The 16,726-nt window shown below is 37.9% G+C and overlaps 1 protein-coding gene across 1 annotated transcript in view; it reads left to right on the top strand.

Moving 5' to 3' along the window:
• Positions 1 to 16,726, top strand: part of SRBD1 (S1 RNA binding domain 1) — a 124,212-nt gene that overhangs the window by 57,358 nt on the left and 50,128 nt on the right. Inside the window, exon 16 of the mRNA XM_075707254.1 lies at positions 11,829 to 11,911. Within this exon, the coding sequence (XP_075563369.1) occupies positions 11,829 to 11,911 (83 nt within the window). The remainder of the gene's footprint in view (positions 1 to 11,828; positions 11,912 to 16,726) is intronic.

The raw sequence follows: 16,726 nt of genomic DNA, 5'->3' as shown, positions 1-16,726 counted from the left end.
TGTTGCATCTGGTTTGAAAAGCATCAGCAATTTTAACGTGCTGCAGCAGTACCACAGGGTAGATAGAAATTGAAAAAAGGTAGGATAGAAAGTGAAAAATAATTGCCTATCTCCATGGATGTCAGCTGTTACGGAACTGACAGCTAGAAGTATATTTATTACAATAGAGTCTTTCTAGAAGTTTTAGACTTTCTTCTTGATGTCTTTTGGTATCAATTTGCAATTAGCTGTGCTAAAGCTGTGGACTCTTTTTTTTAAAGCTGAATGTAAAAATGTGACATAACATTAGAGGGAAACATTAACTGATGTTTGGGGTTTTTTGCAAACTTTTTTCTTGACTGGCTTTTACTTTTGTACTTTTGATTTTCCTTTAATTTGCAGCAAACAGAAAAGTGACATGGTGTCAAAGCTGACTTGCTTTTTATTTTAATTGTTGTGTTACATCATGTCAGGTTCCATGCTTACATGATAGCATTTAGTACATTAAAGGAAGCTGACAGCTGCATGATGAAGTGTGACATTTATAGTTAAAATAAAAGGTACAACTGATGTGAGATATCTGTGATCTTAACACAGTTTGCCACTTTAACATTTTTCTCAATACAAACTTTACAGAAGAGTTTTGAGTTTTTTTGAATTACACAGGTAGGCCTATGTTTGTCCATCAGGTACATAAATGTAAAATATTAAATAATGCATATTATATGAGACTTACTTTCACATCTTGTGATATATCTGCCATATTTGCAGTGCTGTTTAGCAACTGTTTGTAGTAAGTTTTCACTTTATGCACAGAAATAGAAGACATCAGTCCTGATAAAAATACTACCTTATCAATTTTTCCTTGGCTGAGTGTTGTATACAGGGGGAAAACCAGCAACCTTTAGCATTTGTTGGGGGTGCTAATTAAAAATATTAGTTAAGCCAAGAACTCAACTGGTTGGTTTTTTTTTTTTTTCCCTTTGAGCTGTCTTTGAAGGTCATAGATGACATGAGTTTGTAATAAATGATTGAGAAAGGTCTCGTTATAAACTAATGGTGTATGTATAAACTATAGCGGAAAGTCTTTATAGTCATCTATATAGCACTTTTAGCCAAAATTGCATTTGCTTGGGGGGGAAAAAAAAAGCTCATTTCTGAAACAATTGGTGGAGAATGGAATAGGGTCTCTCAAATTTACAAATTGTCCTCCAGAGATGGCCACCTTCTTTCTGGCACTAGGCAATATCAACTCCTGATATCAATTCATTACATTGAACCAGGTTCTTTAAAATTTTTATAGCACCAAATCTGAATATTTCACAAAAGTGCAGAAGCTTCTGTACTGCTACTCCAATTCCTATAAAATCTGGTGGACTGGGACTCAACTAAGGAGGTAGTAAAGAACTCGATGAAACCTAGTTACTTGTGTTTGAGTAGAGTGAGAAGGTAAATATCCCCTTCTGACAGTCATTGTAGGATTAATGAGCAGAACAGCTATTTCTCAGCCTCACAGAATAAGGAGATAAGAGGCTTATAGGCCAGAGCAATAAAAGGATTTCCTACTTGATAGGCTGAGGAAGTTCAGCTGCAGCAGATTAGGAGCGTTCTGCCTCGAGAACAAGCCACTGGAGTTCAGTAACGGGGGTTTTTGGATCAACTTGCGATAGGGTTGCAGCCTGACAGAGAAGGGAATACAAGGCTTCCTTGTATTCTCCTTTCCAAAAGCCGTGCCTAAGGACAAGCTGAAGATTGGGGGTGGGAATTTTTGTAGGGGAGAACGGACACCATAAAAAAGAGTGCTTAGCAAGCTGAAAATGTTGATCGCCTTTTGTGAAGCTTATTGGTATGTGGCCCCTCAAGGCCTTGGGACTGCCCGCTCTAGAGTTAGCGGAACGGCAGTGAGGGAGCTGCGCAGCTGGGTGAGTGACTGCAGTTCTGTTTCTGCCCCGGCATGTGTCCTCTGGCCACACTCTTAGAGAAGAAGTCAAGTGTTTAACTTGGTAGAGTTTTTTTCATAAAGTTGTCAAATTCATATTTACTTGGCTGTCCTGTTCTTTTGTTGTTTTTTTCTTTTTTTTTTTTTTTTTTTCTCCTGAGCTACCATCAGTGTAGCACTTCATATTTAACCTTTGGTTAACTTCTATTCATGGCAACTTCAAGTAGGAGTTTTTTAGTGTAACTTGTCCATAAGATCTTCTGGATTACTCTAGGTCTCTGTGGTTGAGAATTGCTTGTGCCTTTTTTTAATGGAAGGGCTGTATGCAAGTTTCCCTTTGAAGCAGTTGTAAATACCATGCTCGGTGAACAGTTACTTTGCCTTGCAAGTTTACCAGTAATTCTCCTTGCCACTAGTTGCCTTTCATTATCAGAGAGGTTGAGAAGACTGTCTTGATGTGGTATTCTTTGCATGAGTAAAAGCAAAAAAAAAGCTAAACTCAGTGGTGACAAGCATTGCATCCTCAAGCGGATGGACTCTGTGACAATCAACGTCAACCAGTTTTTCCATGCTGTCACTGGGCCCATGAACTCTGGAATTAAATGGTTTTCAAAAGGTTGATACCTTGTTTGTTTTACCTCCATCCTGTCCTATAGAGTTTTGCCCAAGGGTTTATTTTGTTGTGCAGAACCTGTACTCCTAATGAAAATGCGGCTTCTGGGATGAGAAATAAAATGAGTCTGTGCCGGTGTCAGTGTGTAGACACTGCCATGCTTTCTGTTTTTTCTCTCAGCACTTCTCCATTTCTACAATTCCTTGTTGTTGCAAATGCTGGTTGGCTTGAACAAGTTTGGCTAGACAAAATGGGAAGACTGTGTGAGGGACAGGTGAAGTATATAGAAAGTGTAAGCACATATGACTTGTGTTGAAGGATTGACACACAGAAATATGGTATTTATGTACTTCCTGGATGCCTGGAAACTTTTGAAGGTATGGTCAGCTAGTGGTGGTTTTGTTGTTGCCCGTAGGACAAGGAGGATAAAGGATGCACCAATTGTTTGGCATGTGCTCACATCAGAATTTTTTTCTTCTGCTGCCTGTCCACCTCTTGAAGTGGATACCATGATGAAATGAATGTCGCTTGATAACTCTAAGAACCAGAGGAAACTGATGAATTCTGGTGAAACAGTGGCCTGGTGGTGGAGAATCACTATGAGGTAGTAGTCACGCTGGGATTTTACCCTGATTTCGATATACGCTCAGTTATATTAAATGAGCAATGCCTGAATTTCATTAAATTGATGAATTACCCTTCATTTTGAGATGACTGCTCTAACAAACAAGCAATCTCTTCTTTCTTTCACTATTTAAAAGGCAAAATAAAAGCCTAATGTGCTTCATTGCATTGATTTATGAAAATGCAGACAAACCTGAATACATAGAATTCTTTAAACACAGAGTGAGGTGGGAAAGGGGGTTATATCTTTTCAGACAACATGTTTCTGGAATCGTTGGTTGGAGGTGATCTCACGCTAAGCCCCTCTGATTTATTTCCATACCTTAATGCAATCATATGCATTTGGTTTTTAATTTGCAATTCTGTGTTCAGATGCTGAAACAAGAGCAACATACTTGGGCTTGTCTAATGCAGCAACTCCAAGAAATGCTCATTTTCCTTCAGACATGAAGGGCCTGGGGTCCTCTGTCATGACCACATAGTTGTGTCACCCAGGTAGGAAGGCAAAAAATGCAGATAAAATATTCCCTAAAGTTACTTTTTTGCAAAGATTTGGAATACGAGCAGGGCAAGCATGCATGTTGTGCTGCATGCACAGGTATGATCCAGTACAGAAACTGTGTTGCCTCTAAAGCATGATTTCTGAGGATAAAGAAGAATCTGAGAGAGAAAAAGGTCACACAGCACAGCTTGCCTTAGCATTGTCAAATCCCATCTGCTTGTCTCCTCTCCACAGGGCAGAATACATGGGATTATTGTACACTCAAAGTTCAGCACACCACTTGCACTTTTCCTTGCAAAAGAAAGCCTTATAGGCTTTGGGGGCTTGTTAGGACTTTGAGACTGTCATGCTACAGGGTTTTATTCCCTGGGGTGCTGTTAAAGATAGAGGCATACAGTTCAGAGCTGTCATACTGGCCAGCAAGTAGAAGGTAAAGATTGGAAAAAATGTAATTTCTTTTGACTTTATCTTAAGGAAAGTAAAACAATTTGATGATTAGATGTGTGGGACATAGTGCCTTGATGTCTACTTGAGCTAATTTCTTCATCTTCTTAAAAGAGCACTACTCCCCCTTGGCTACTCGGGAGAGAAGGTCATTTTTCAAAAACTTTATTGGACAGAAGTCTTATGGTTAAACCATTCGCACCACTTTAAGTACAAGCTTCCTTCTACAGCTAATCATAGAGGATTGGTGCAAGTTCCCCATGTTTTCAGAAAGAGTTAGAAGAAAGGGAAGTAAGCGCTGAATTCTTATGCATTAAAACATTTTGCCAGCCCATTTAGTTGGGTTGTGTGCAATTACAGCAGTACAAAATGAAATTGTATTCCATCTTTCATCTGCTGTATTCTGTAGCATTTAAGAATGAGTTTAATTATACTGTTGGAAGGGAAAAGACGTGTTTAGAAACAAAATGGATGGTGAACAGCAGTAATAGGTAAACAGGGGCTTGTTCCTTCTCTCCCCATAGGACCCAGTTCCCACTAATGAGCAGAAGCTCATCTCAAGGTGTGGACTAGGCTCTACAGTTTAAACAGAAGTTACAGGGAATCTGTGGATAACTTTAAAAAACCAGTCCCTAACTGCAGATAGTCTGGAAATGACAGGGCCTCCTACAGTTGTGTATGAACATGTGTGCCTGCATAAGGATTTTGAGAGAGAGAAAAACGGGTTTGAATTGCCCAAAACCAGTGGCATAATGCTGAATAGGTTGTTACACAGGTGTTAGAGATGTTTGTAGTCTTTACTTTCTTGTTCTAGACAAGAATCTAATGTTTTCCAATCTGTGCAAACTTCACAGCGTGTGTGAGAGGTGGTATAGAATCATTAACATCCCGCTCATCGGCACTGTATTTCCTCTGAAGCTGTAGAGTACAGTAGTAGGTTGGCGTAGAGGAGGTTGATCTTCTGTAATCTGCAAGTTCCAGACCCACTTAGATTCCCCTAGGCTTCTGCCTTGTTACAGAATTAAAACAGGAGATTATTTTGAGCCAGCTGAACACTCCTCTATCTGGCTGTTTTGGATGAGTATTTTCACTATGCGAAGAGAGTGGTGTGTGTACTGAGCATCATTCTCTGTGCACGCTAATGTTTGCAACTGATGTGTAATCTTTGCACGCTTTGTGGAAAGATGTGATGTTCACCTTGCCTTCCTCTCATTTACCAACCATTTCTTATATCCCAGGTGGATCTGAGTTCAGCAGGTGAACTTGGCCTTTTTATTTACAGAGGGTAATTTGCTGCGCTTCTGAACAAACTGAAAATATTCCACCAGTTCTGTCTGAAAGCGATCTCCAGAAGCAGAGCACTAGTCCAGGCTCTGGTAAAGCCAGTTTCCCTTAGCATAAAAGAGTTATGAAAAAGATTTATTTCCTTCCCTCTGGATGTAACTCTGTGCATCTGTGTCTCTGTGTATTTTCCTTAGAAGGCTTTGTTGCTTCTTTGAGGCGTGGAGCCAGCAGAACAATGAGTACAAGGATGCTCTTCAATTCGAGGCGTTTCGGTTTGCTTTTAATGTAGCATTATGACGTGTAACTCACCAAAGCTGCTTTTCTTACTATAGGCATAGGAAAGGACATTCTGGTCACTCATGAAAGGTAAATTTTTGTTGTTGATATAAATAAATAGCTCTTGCTAAGTACGGAACTTCAAGTGATTTTTTTTTTTTACTTTCAGTAGAAACAGTAATCAATGGCATGGTGATGCAGGTAAAATTAGTACCAGTGGTCTGAATGTGAAAAAGCATACTGATGATGTCTAGCTTTTAAGCTGAGCAGATGGGGAAAGATTTTTCTGAATTTATACCATCCTTTAAGACTAGTTTATTTCTGTGACAGAAAAAACACATCAGGCTTGAATTAACTGATAATATGTCTCCCATCTCACCTTGGATAAAATAAGTGCTACTATCCTGTGATACGGAAATTACTAATGCTTGACAAAAGTGGTTTTGAGAGTGCGTTTCTACGAAAAAAATGGACTTTAAAAAGCTGCATTCTAATATTCACTTGTCGAGGTTTTCTCACTTCCTTTCTGTATTCAAGCCATCTTTTTTAAAGATTTTTGTAGTAAATACGTAGAACATTGTCATTCATTATTTCATTAATCTTAGGCAAATAACAGATTATCAGTTTTATGGAGTTAAAAGTAAACTAAAATGTAACCTTTTTAAAACAAAAACCTGCTCACTTGCCACAGAAGAATTTTGGATGAAATGCAGCTGTTGAGCAGTTGCTTAAAATAAATTGCATACTTTAAACCCACCAGGAAGATATATGAGGATTCAAAACTGTGTCACAAATCCTGACCTACTGAGAAAGAACGCTTAATGAAAAGACTACTGTATGTTTCACTGTATCCTTTGCAAGGAGGGTGAAATTCAGGTCAACAGGATAGAAAGCTTCCAGGACTCAGGAAACCTGAACAATCGATCACAGAGTAAACATTATTGCAGATACTTATGGAGAGTAATTGATCTTGAACACGATAATAGGCTTTATAAAAGGATTTAAATAAGTTGTAATGTTTCCATATCTACTCTGGTATGATATATTGACAGTAATTACATATGCATTTGTGAGTTAGTCTGTTGATTACCTTAATATATTCTTTTTTTATTTCATTGACATTGAAGTTTCAACCCAGACTTTTAAGGTGCAAAGGTTGATTTAAAATGGGAGGGGGGATGAGTTACTTGAATGTTATAGTAGCATGTCTCAGCAAGAGCAAAATAGTGAGGTTTTATAATAAAAATACAGAATGTTCTCATTTATGACAAAATTGAGTTTGAACTATCATAGCCTAATAGCTTGTGGTTGCCATATATTTATTTATAAAACATTTATAAAACTACTGACTGCCTTCACATCTGGAAGCTTCACATTGTTTCAAAACACAAACAAATGCTCCCACTCATATGAGGTAGCTAAACTGTCACAGTTATTGACTGGGCCACATTTTTATCCTTATATAAAGAGCCGTGTTTTTAAAGGAAAGAATGCCATCGTCTTGGACTTTTGGCCAAAAAATGTTTTTCTGCTCTCAGTGGCAAGCAACATTTGAATGCCACTGTAACTGAAAGAAATGGAATTTTTTTTTTTTTTTCTTCTTCTTCCACCCATAATCATTCCTGGCAGTCTCTCATGCTGCGTTTGGCAGAACTTTGTATGTTCATTTTCACTCTTTCCCTATGTACAGCCATTAAGCTTTTGCTTTATGGTGTGGCTCTTACACAGAGCAATGCAAAAAGAGAACATTTTAATATGCAATTGTCTGAATGCGGAAGTTGGCAGGCTGCCCCCAAAGCAGGCACAATACTTGAAGCTATTTATAATAAACTTTGTTTTGTAGTTGACCAGACTTCTAGCTGCTCTTGCACGCTAAATAGTGTGCACATCTGACTTGGGCCATAATGGTTGCTTTAGATCTATTCTGTTACTGAAGGGAGGCAGGTAGCCTAATTAAATAGTAAGTTAGTACTAATTCTGTCTAAGGGCAGCTGACGTGGCTGTTGTATAGATACAAGCTAGAAAAATAGTTGGAAGCCTGGTATATTGTTTTTGCCCGCTCACTGTTGAAAGTTGGCACTTTTTAAAGTCTTTAGTCTGAAAAGATCTGGCCTGAAAACTATTATCAGTATTCCTGAGTGGAAACTCTCTTTTTTAATCCATGTGAAAAATGATACCACTTGCTGTAGAAAGTACTAGTAAAAACAAAGTTATGCAACATGTATGTGTGAGGAAAAAAGTCTTAATTTTAAATTTGTCAGTTTGGAATTAAGAGAGATTTGATCTTTTTAGGACAGGAGTAGCCAGATAATTAAGTATGTTTGCAAGTTCATGAGGGCACATCTGCTCATTAGCCATTAGGAAACAAAACATTTTAATATAATTCCTTATTTTCTATGAAGCTCAGACACTCAGACTGACATGGGTTGTGAAGCAACTCTTATGGAAGGTTTTCGCCCACCACATTGCACTTCATCGCTGACAGGCAAAAATACTTAACTATCTGGTGGGTTTGTCTTGGCAAATAACCGAAGTATGGAGTGAATCGAGACCACCAAACAGTTCAATTGTCTTTCTTACAAAATGGCAGAAAATGTCCTAATGACAAGACAGGATTTCAGTAAATATGCATTCTGTAACCTTCCTTATTTCTCATTGTATTTGGAGGCGAAGTTTATCTACATTAAAGTCAGAGGACCACCTAGGCCATCCTGTCCCCCCAAGCTCTAAAATTTTACATGGATTTACCGCATGGCAGCACAATATGTTACTGTCGTTCCAAGTATTGCAGTAACGTTTTCTTCTTAATTGACAACTTGAAGCTTTGTATCTATTGGGTGTGCAATTCTTGTGGTGATTTTCTAATAGAGGGCCATGTCATCCTGATCTTAATACCCTGTTTAATATTGAATAGGGTTTTTTTCACATTTTACTTAGACTAGCATGTTTTAAGAATGGTATCTCAAACATTTCATGTTTGGCCCTGCTGATTACTTTCGAGAGATCTGATTTTCTGGTTTTGCCCTGCATGCCATCATATAATTTATTTTGCATTTAGGTGAGCAAAAGTGAAGTATACCTTAATAACTGTAGGAGTGAGAATGCATTACCTGTTTCATTGTCAGTCTTCTAAAAATGCATGGTTTCTAGCCATTCCTAAAATGTGCTTCAAGCATATAAACAACTAGTTTTAGGCAATACCTGTATTACTGTAAAATAGTTTAATATACAAAAACCTTTTGAAAAGTATTGATTTAATTTTTAAGGGGAAAATCGGGTTTTACTGTCTCTGGTCTATTGCAGCAGACCTTGCACTTCTGCAGAGCCCTCATGATATTGGTAATACTCTGCTTGTATTGTAAGAGACCAGCCACGTGGATCAAATTGCCAGAGTGGAGCCTCACTGCCTCCTAAAAAGATCTATCTATGGCAGCATGCTAGTACTGTAACATTTTGCATTTACAAGAGGCAGTAATGCTAAACTTGACTGAGTTTGTGCCTAGAGAGAATGTGGACAACTCTTGCCTTTTCCCTATTGTGCTGTCTTTTATTTTGAATTTGAAAAGTTCTGGAGTGAAATTGCAGCTTTAGTGGGAATTCTGCAGGTCAGCTATCCAGCTGGCACAGCCGTAGGAGCTGCATCCCTTCAGCCATATAACTGACTGTTAGTTGATGTTCACGCTTCGATATTGTAACTATCAGGCCTGATCCAGGAAAGCACTTAAATGTCAATGTAACTTTATGCATGTGAATAGTTTTGCTGGTTCCGGTGGGAATACCGACATGCATCTGTGCTGAAGTGCTTTGCTGGATCAGGTCCTACGCCTCTGCTGGAAGCCTCCTAGGGATATGACAGCATTGTCAACCTAGCTATTATGACAAGAAGAGTCTCAATTTTACTTTTTAATTGAAGGTTCCCGTGAGAAGGTTATGCTTGGAAAATTCCTCTATCAACCTATCCATGTAGTTGTCTATTTTTAAAAGATGTAATGAAAGGAGATTTGGACAGTGAGAGATATTTGCTCTCGGTTTATCTAAAATGTAACTTTTGAAATGTGTTTTGCCATTAGGTGGAACTAAAAGAAAATTCTATAAAACATTGTATAGCTATTAAACAAGTTAAGTTTAAGAAAGCTTGCTGAAAGACAAGTATAGTACCTATACATAGACATAAATGCATTCAGAAGAAATACAGTTTTAAATGTTTCCTGGTTTGGATTGATACTTTCATTGGTGTTTTGTTCCACTTTTGTTTGTTAGGTGACTGGTGATACATACCACTAGTGTTTCAAAGTAATTAATATGAATGATTGTTATAGGCAAGCATTTCTGTAATAAGCTATAATTGTGTAAGCAATAGCCGGTGTACTTACACTGGTTAACCTTTTGTGATGATTTTTTTTTTTTTTTTTTTTTTTTGGCAAGAAGGTGTATGTGATGGCCTTTGAATTCAGAACTTCTCTATCAGAGAGGCAGGCATATCAGATGTCACCAGCACAGTGCTTTCTAAGCCTAGCTAGCAAACCGCCATTGTCAGCATATGTTAAAATGGATAATAAAGGATATGAAAAGTCTTGCATGACCGAGCAGTGAACTCCATGTTAACTGTGCATTTAGCAGTGCAGATCTTTAAAAGCGAAATCTCTAATGGTGTATTTAATCGATAAACTTTGCATCTGTGGTTCGAGAAGCCTGCATAGCTAATAAATAAGTGTTAGATCTATCTGCTCTTTTGGCTTCAAGTATCAATGTTTAGTCAAGTCCTCTTCTGAAATGCTGTGAAGTCTTTAACACCCTGCAGTAATGGTTGATGCTGTTTAAATTAGGGCTGCAAAGTTGATTAAGGGACTGAAGCACCTTTCACACAAGGAGAAACCCAGAGAACTGGGACTGTTCAGCCTGGAGAAGAGGAGGTTGGGGGGATCTTATGAATGTGTATAAATATCTAATGGGAGGGAATGAGTGCCAGACTTCTCAGTAGTGCCTGCTGTCAGGACAAGAGGCAGTGGGCACAAATAGAAACATAGGAAACTCTATCTGAACACAGATTTGGGTTTGGTTTGTTGGGGGTTGGTTTTTTTGGGGTGGTGTGGGGTTTTTTTTTTTTCCTTTTTTGGAAAGACCTTTGGTCCTTTTTTGGAAAGACCTTTGCAGTACTTCCAGACACTCCTGTTCTTCATCAGTGTTTGCTTCACTAGGTAGAATGCATGTTCTAAAAGCTGCTAAACCAGTCAGCCTGTCCTTACTTTACTCAGGAGAAAAAAAGTTTATAAATGTAATACTGGTAGAGTGGAACTCTTCTAGTTCGGCATATATGGGAGGGAGCACAGTTGCAAATAGTGAATGAAACTCAGTATCTGCACAATTAGACCAAGGTTGAGAATTTACAAATTGGCATTTTGCAAATAAGTATTTGTTCTGAGATTTGAGTAAGTAAAGGATTTATCCATAAATACAGGCTTCAAAAATGCAGTCTTCATTCAACATCTGGATTTAGAAGACCAAAGTTTCCTCCAATGTGCTCTTAATGGCCCCAGAAATGTTGGAAATTGCTTTGTTTTTTTCTAAATGTGGTTATAACAATGACAGATTCCAAATTGATGTGTTGTAGTATGCAGTTTAGATTAGTAAAGTCCAAGAACCATTTTCAAAGTGAGCACTGAATTTTACGGTTGAATTATATAAATATATAGTATGAAAGTATACAATGTATACCTTTAGGAAATACTATATTAGATAAATAAGTCTGTGAACAGTGACTCCATTCTTTTTTATTTGTTTATTTGTTTCTACATATCTGTGACTTAAAGGATATTTCAGAGTTTAATTTTAAATGTTACATGTGTAATTTAGTATGGATACAAGGGAAAAAATTAGTACACACAGTTCTATTCATTAACTATGTGGCCTGAGAAAACTTTAATGTCATGATTACAGTTTGAAATCACCTTAGGTCTTTGCTTGAATTATTCAATTAAAAAGTTTGGATGATGTACATTTCATGTCCTGTGTCTGACAGTGAGAAAGGATTCTGCTATATTATTGATTATTTCCAGGTAAAAAAAAAGAGATTAAATATGTAGAAGAGTTAAAAAAAAATAGCAAAAGCAATTACATGATTCTGATTTTTACATAAAACTCAGTTGTTTTCTAATTTTATTTTTCAGTTTCCATAGCTAGACGCGTCCAAGACCCATTAGCTGAGCTAGTGAAAATTGAGCCCAAACACATAGGAGTTGGAATGTATCAGGTAAGATAATACGTATCATTTAATCTGAGTAATCTATCATGCTATAGAGCAATGCCAAAATGCTGCTTTATAATTGTCAACTAGTTACATCTCCTTTAAAAGACTTTTGCAGAGTTGATGGAATGGTAGTAAATACTTAGAAGTCATAGACTGCCTCTTTTTTTAATCTCTACTTTTAACGATTGTGATTGAGACTCTGAAATGGCTGTAGCCAGATTTATAGTCTATTAAAAACATCAAATCAGACAGGTAACCTGATCTGCAAAGCTTTCTCTTTCTCTGTATTGTTACAGCAATGGGGTTTAGCTCTTTGTGTAAAATACAATGAGATATTGATCCTCCATTTAGAAGCCATTAATTTGTACTATTACATGCATTCCTTCTAAGAACTTTGTAATTAAAGCATTTGTTTTGAAGTTTTTAATTTACTAAAGCTGAATTGGAAAAAGTGTGACAATTCTTATTTTTGTACGTTTTCGTAGGTTATTTCTGAGAAGTAACTTTTACCTTCAGAGGGTCTTTACAAAGTGAATGGTATTGAGAAGTGGTACATAAGTTATTGTTGTTTTAGAGCATATTGGCATCCATTCAGGAAAGCATTTAGGCATGTGCTTAAGTCCGACCAAATAGAGAAGTAAAAAAAAAAAAAAAAGAAAATTCAGCATCTGCTTTTCTCTATTTTTGAAACTATAGAATGCGAGTAAATCTGAAAGGCTGGAACAAAAGTCAGAACAGAAAGCACAGAACTGTCTGGAACTGTGCTTTCAGGTTAGCATATAAGAGTTTATGGGACAGAATGCAATTAGCAGCCTAGAATCCTTTACTGCCACTGCTAAAGGTGGGGTGACAAGGAAAGGTGCTATGAAAAATTTCAGAGTAGTATATCTCCTGTTTTGGTTTGTGGCTTTTTTTTTTTTTAAAGAACTGCGGTCAACATCTTGGTTAATTTAGTGCTTTTGCAAGCCCTGCTTGTACTGCCACAGACTGTAAATGTACGTATGTTGCTTGCTAACTGCAAAACTTATCTGTAAAACTAACTTATAATTAATCTTTCAGTATGAACTACACCATAGTTTTAAAGGAAAATTAGATTGGAGGGCTGAAATACTGTAGATTTCTTTAACATATGTATCCAGATTTCAGTAAAAATGTGCTTTAATGATGACAGTTATAAATCAGGGGGTGATTATCTAGCAAAAAGAGGAGCTTCAGTTTGAAGCCTAGTTGGTTTCCTTACTTGTGGAGACCCACCACTTTTATTTATAACAGTAACAGCAATAACAACAATAATGAAAATGGCACAGATTTTTGTTGGTCCTTGCTGTAAGGAAAAAAGTATTTAACAAAAAAAAAAATCTTGAAATGCTATGCCAGCACTCTGAGAAGTTGGTTGCTTTTTTAAACAAAATTTTCAAAAATCAATTCCAAAATTGAATATTTTACTATTTGAAGTATACTGTAAATTTGTAAGTATTAGGGACTTGCATCACTGTGGCTAGAAGGTATTCTTTTAGATGCACACCATCCACTATGGCCCACATGCATATTGTACAATGGTGTATGAACAACATACATCTAAAGCAAAAAGGCACAGAGTTGGTGGTGGTTGTATGGTTTTGGGAGCATGATATTATCAGATGAATGTTGCAATGAACGTATTGCAGCAGTTCACTACTGCCTCGGTCACTGAAGCTGTCACCATTTACTTTGCACTGAAACAGAGCAGGGTAAGTACTATGTTCCTGGCCCTTTCAGGGAAGCTGCTTGATCCACTAGATCCACTTTTACAAGTGAGCACCCAACTGCATTATTTGTTGATGTCCAAACTGGTTATATGAAAAGTTTCAGAGAAATAATTTGTAAAAGCCTGGTAAAGGTAGACCTCAAAAATTCTTGTTTACCAGCTGTCTGCACTTTTAAGTCTCATCATGGGTTTGGATAAATCCTCTGAAATAGATAGACCTCCTGCCAGAATTCTTAATGATCACCACAGAAGCTATAAGGTGCTCGTTCAAAGATAAAGAAATTTCTGAGGTACTAGATCTTTATGTGACACTCTTGAAAGCAAATTTGCAAAGTCAGAAGCTCTGCTGCCCTTTGGGTGTGAGTGCTCTCTCGTGGCAGGGGAGGGGAGGAGGAATTAAGCTGTTATGACTGGTCTTCCTTCAGAGAGAACAGTCACTTGCTGGTACCTTAGAGGGCAGGCATGGGAAAAGCTGTTGTGTCATACAAGGAGTCCCAGTGTAATAACTGATATAATCCCTCAGATAAAGAGTATATCAGGTACAGAATTTTAGATTATCCAAGTCAATTTGAAAAGTTTTGTTATACTTTCATTTATAACGTAATTGCTAGCTGTAGCTTTTTGTTAATTTCTGGGATCAAATATGCGATACGCAGTTGAGATCAAAAATGCAATAAGCTTTTTTCACAGAGAAAGTTACTTTTACCCCACTGTAACTATAAACCTAGCATTTAAGTATGACCTCTCCTTTCTTAAACACCTTGAAATTGGTGTTTAGGAATCTGCCAAATCCAGGTTTTAGCATCCTTGTCCTGAAGGACAGACAGCAGTTAGTCCTGCACTCAGCTTCTGCCTCTTCAGGCAAGGGCAGGCTGCGGCTGTGTGCTGCTGCCGATGACTGTGGAAGCTGTATAGCGCAAGCAGGATGGTGGTTTCTTGAGGGATGGTTGCACGCTCACTGTGTGTTGATCGAAGTGCAAGCTCCCCGAAGGAGTGGTCCTGCCTTTTCTGCTACTCCTGCACAAGTGTCCTGATCTTTTCCTGGTGCTGGCTACATGATGTCCTAGGTTGGGATAAGGGAGGAGCAGCAATGTATAGCTTGGGGGAGGATTCCAGCTGGGGCTGGTGCTTTCACAGCAGCCTGACTTTTGATTGACTTGGGACATGGCCTTTCCATCAGTTTAAGATAGCTAGAAGACCTAAACAACTCTACTTGAAAGGCAATAGCCAAGAGACATTAGTTTCTCTGTCTTTTCTGGGATTTTTTTCTGAGAGGTCGCAGGGAGAGCCTGGCGAAGCAGAGCCTGCCTGACAAAGGCTGTAGCTTTTGTAATGGGGCTGTGGCGCAGGAACACTGTATGTTTAGCTGAGTGACCACCTTGGACAGGAGCTGCTGTTGCTATCAGCAATGACAGTAGTGCTACAGGAAAATGAGGTGGTCATGTGTTAAAGCTGGTGCTCACAATATGAGCTTCCTCGTAGTCTGACGAGTGTGTGAAGGGGCTGCATCTTCTGTAGTCGCTGCTTCCATGGGATTTTGGATCCTTCCCACCTGGCCTCTTGGTACTTCACGTGCATGTTTGGGAGAATATTGGTGTGTTCTAGTTTTGCTAGTGCAAGTTTTCTAAGCAAATCTGCTCATTTGGGAATGGATACCTTGGGCGTGGAGACACGAGTTTCCAGTAGCAGATCTCTGTAAATTGAGTCCCATCAGTTGGGATTTGTGTTTACTTATTTTAGATGACAAAAAAATGTGGAACTTGTACTTGACCACCTGCTTTTATTCTCATTTCAAGTTATGATTCTGAGTTTGTACACTACCAAGAAAATTAGGTTTGTCAGAGAAAAATAAACAGGCCCGGGATCTCCTAACAGGTATTTCCTTAAACAAAGAGAAGCACAACCTGATTTATTAGGGCCTCTCTCAGACTAAATTCCAGTTGCCTGAAGGTCCTTGTCTTCCTTCATCCTTATCTCATTAGGAAAATTGTTCTTTCCTTCCAGACAGAAACCTAGCCAAAATTAATTTATCACCTTCAGGCCATATTACTATGATTTCTTCTGTAGTTGAACATGAAGATGATGCCCAGACTCTGCCTGATACAGAATATGTTTGCCTTGCCACCTCCCCAAAGCTAAATTCCTATCAGGGAAGAAGCAGTTAGTGGCTCAAGACTTTATTATGCAGCAAACTGAATTTTGGCTGATGAATTACCACTGCAGTTGTAATGATCTTGAAAGATGTAGATAAGAGCTGAGAGCAAAGCTGCTTCACAAAGACTGTGGTTAGGGAATTGAATTCCAGAGCAAAGAAAATTAATAAAAAGTAAAAAAGCTGCCTAAAGAAGAAAAAAAGTCATTCCTCTCAAATAGAAACCCAACTTTTCATAGGAGAATGAAACAGCACTAGCATAAACTTTCTGTCCACCAGTCCCCATCAAAGACAAATAGCCTCAAGTAAAGGGGGAATTAAATTAATAAACTTCTTAAAGTCAAACCTGAATCCATGTTATAAGGCAGAGAAAAGAGAAATAATGCTAAGGGACTACGTTAAGTTTGGTTGGTCTTTTGCTGTTCATTTAATGTCCAAAATCCCTGGATGCTAAAAAACCGGTAACCTCTAGGGGAAGAGCTAGGTGGAGCTCAAACTCACCTGTAGCCTAAGAACAAAATACGTGGTATGTGTTGAAGGATCAGAATTCTTGAAAAATCATGTATAATATTAAAAAATGTGCACCATGTCTAATCTTGAAAAAGCAACATCCTATTTGGTCTTTATAATTTTTGGAGTGCAAAAATATCTTCATATTTTTGTACATGGTAACATCTTCACTGTTTAACACATTTGGAAAATTAACATCCCACAAGTATGTAAGAGATAATATATTTAGTTTTGTAACCTCTCAAGTAGAAGGATACTTGATTCCAGATGTAGCTGGAACATTTTGTGTCAAATAAATAAAAATTGTAAACAATACTGTTAAGTAGCAATTCCTTCACGAAAAAAAAATGGTTGAGCTAATTCTTGGTTTATTTTCTATATAATGCTGGAAGGTCCTGATCAAAGGAGA

Source organism: Pelecanus crispus, chromosome 3, assembly GCF_030463565.1.
Source record: "Pelecanus crispus isolate bPelCri1 chromosome 3, bPelCri1.pri, whole genome shotgun sequence".
Classification (NCBI taxonomy): Eukaryota; Metazoa; Chordata; class Aves; order Pelecaniformes; family Pelecanidae; genus Pelecanus; species Pelecanus crispus.
Note: the sequence above shows the minus strand (reverse complement) of the source record. Positions and strands in the feature narration are given on the sequence as shown.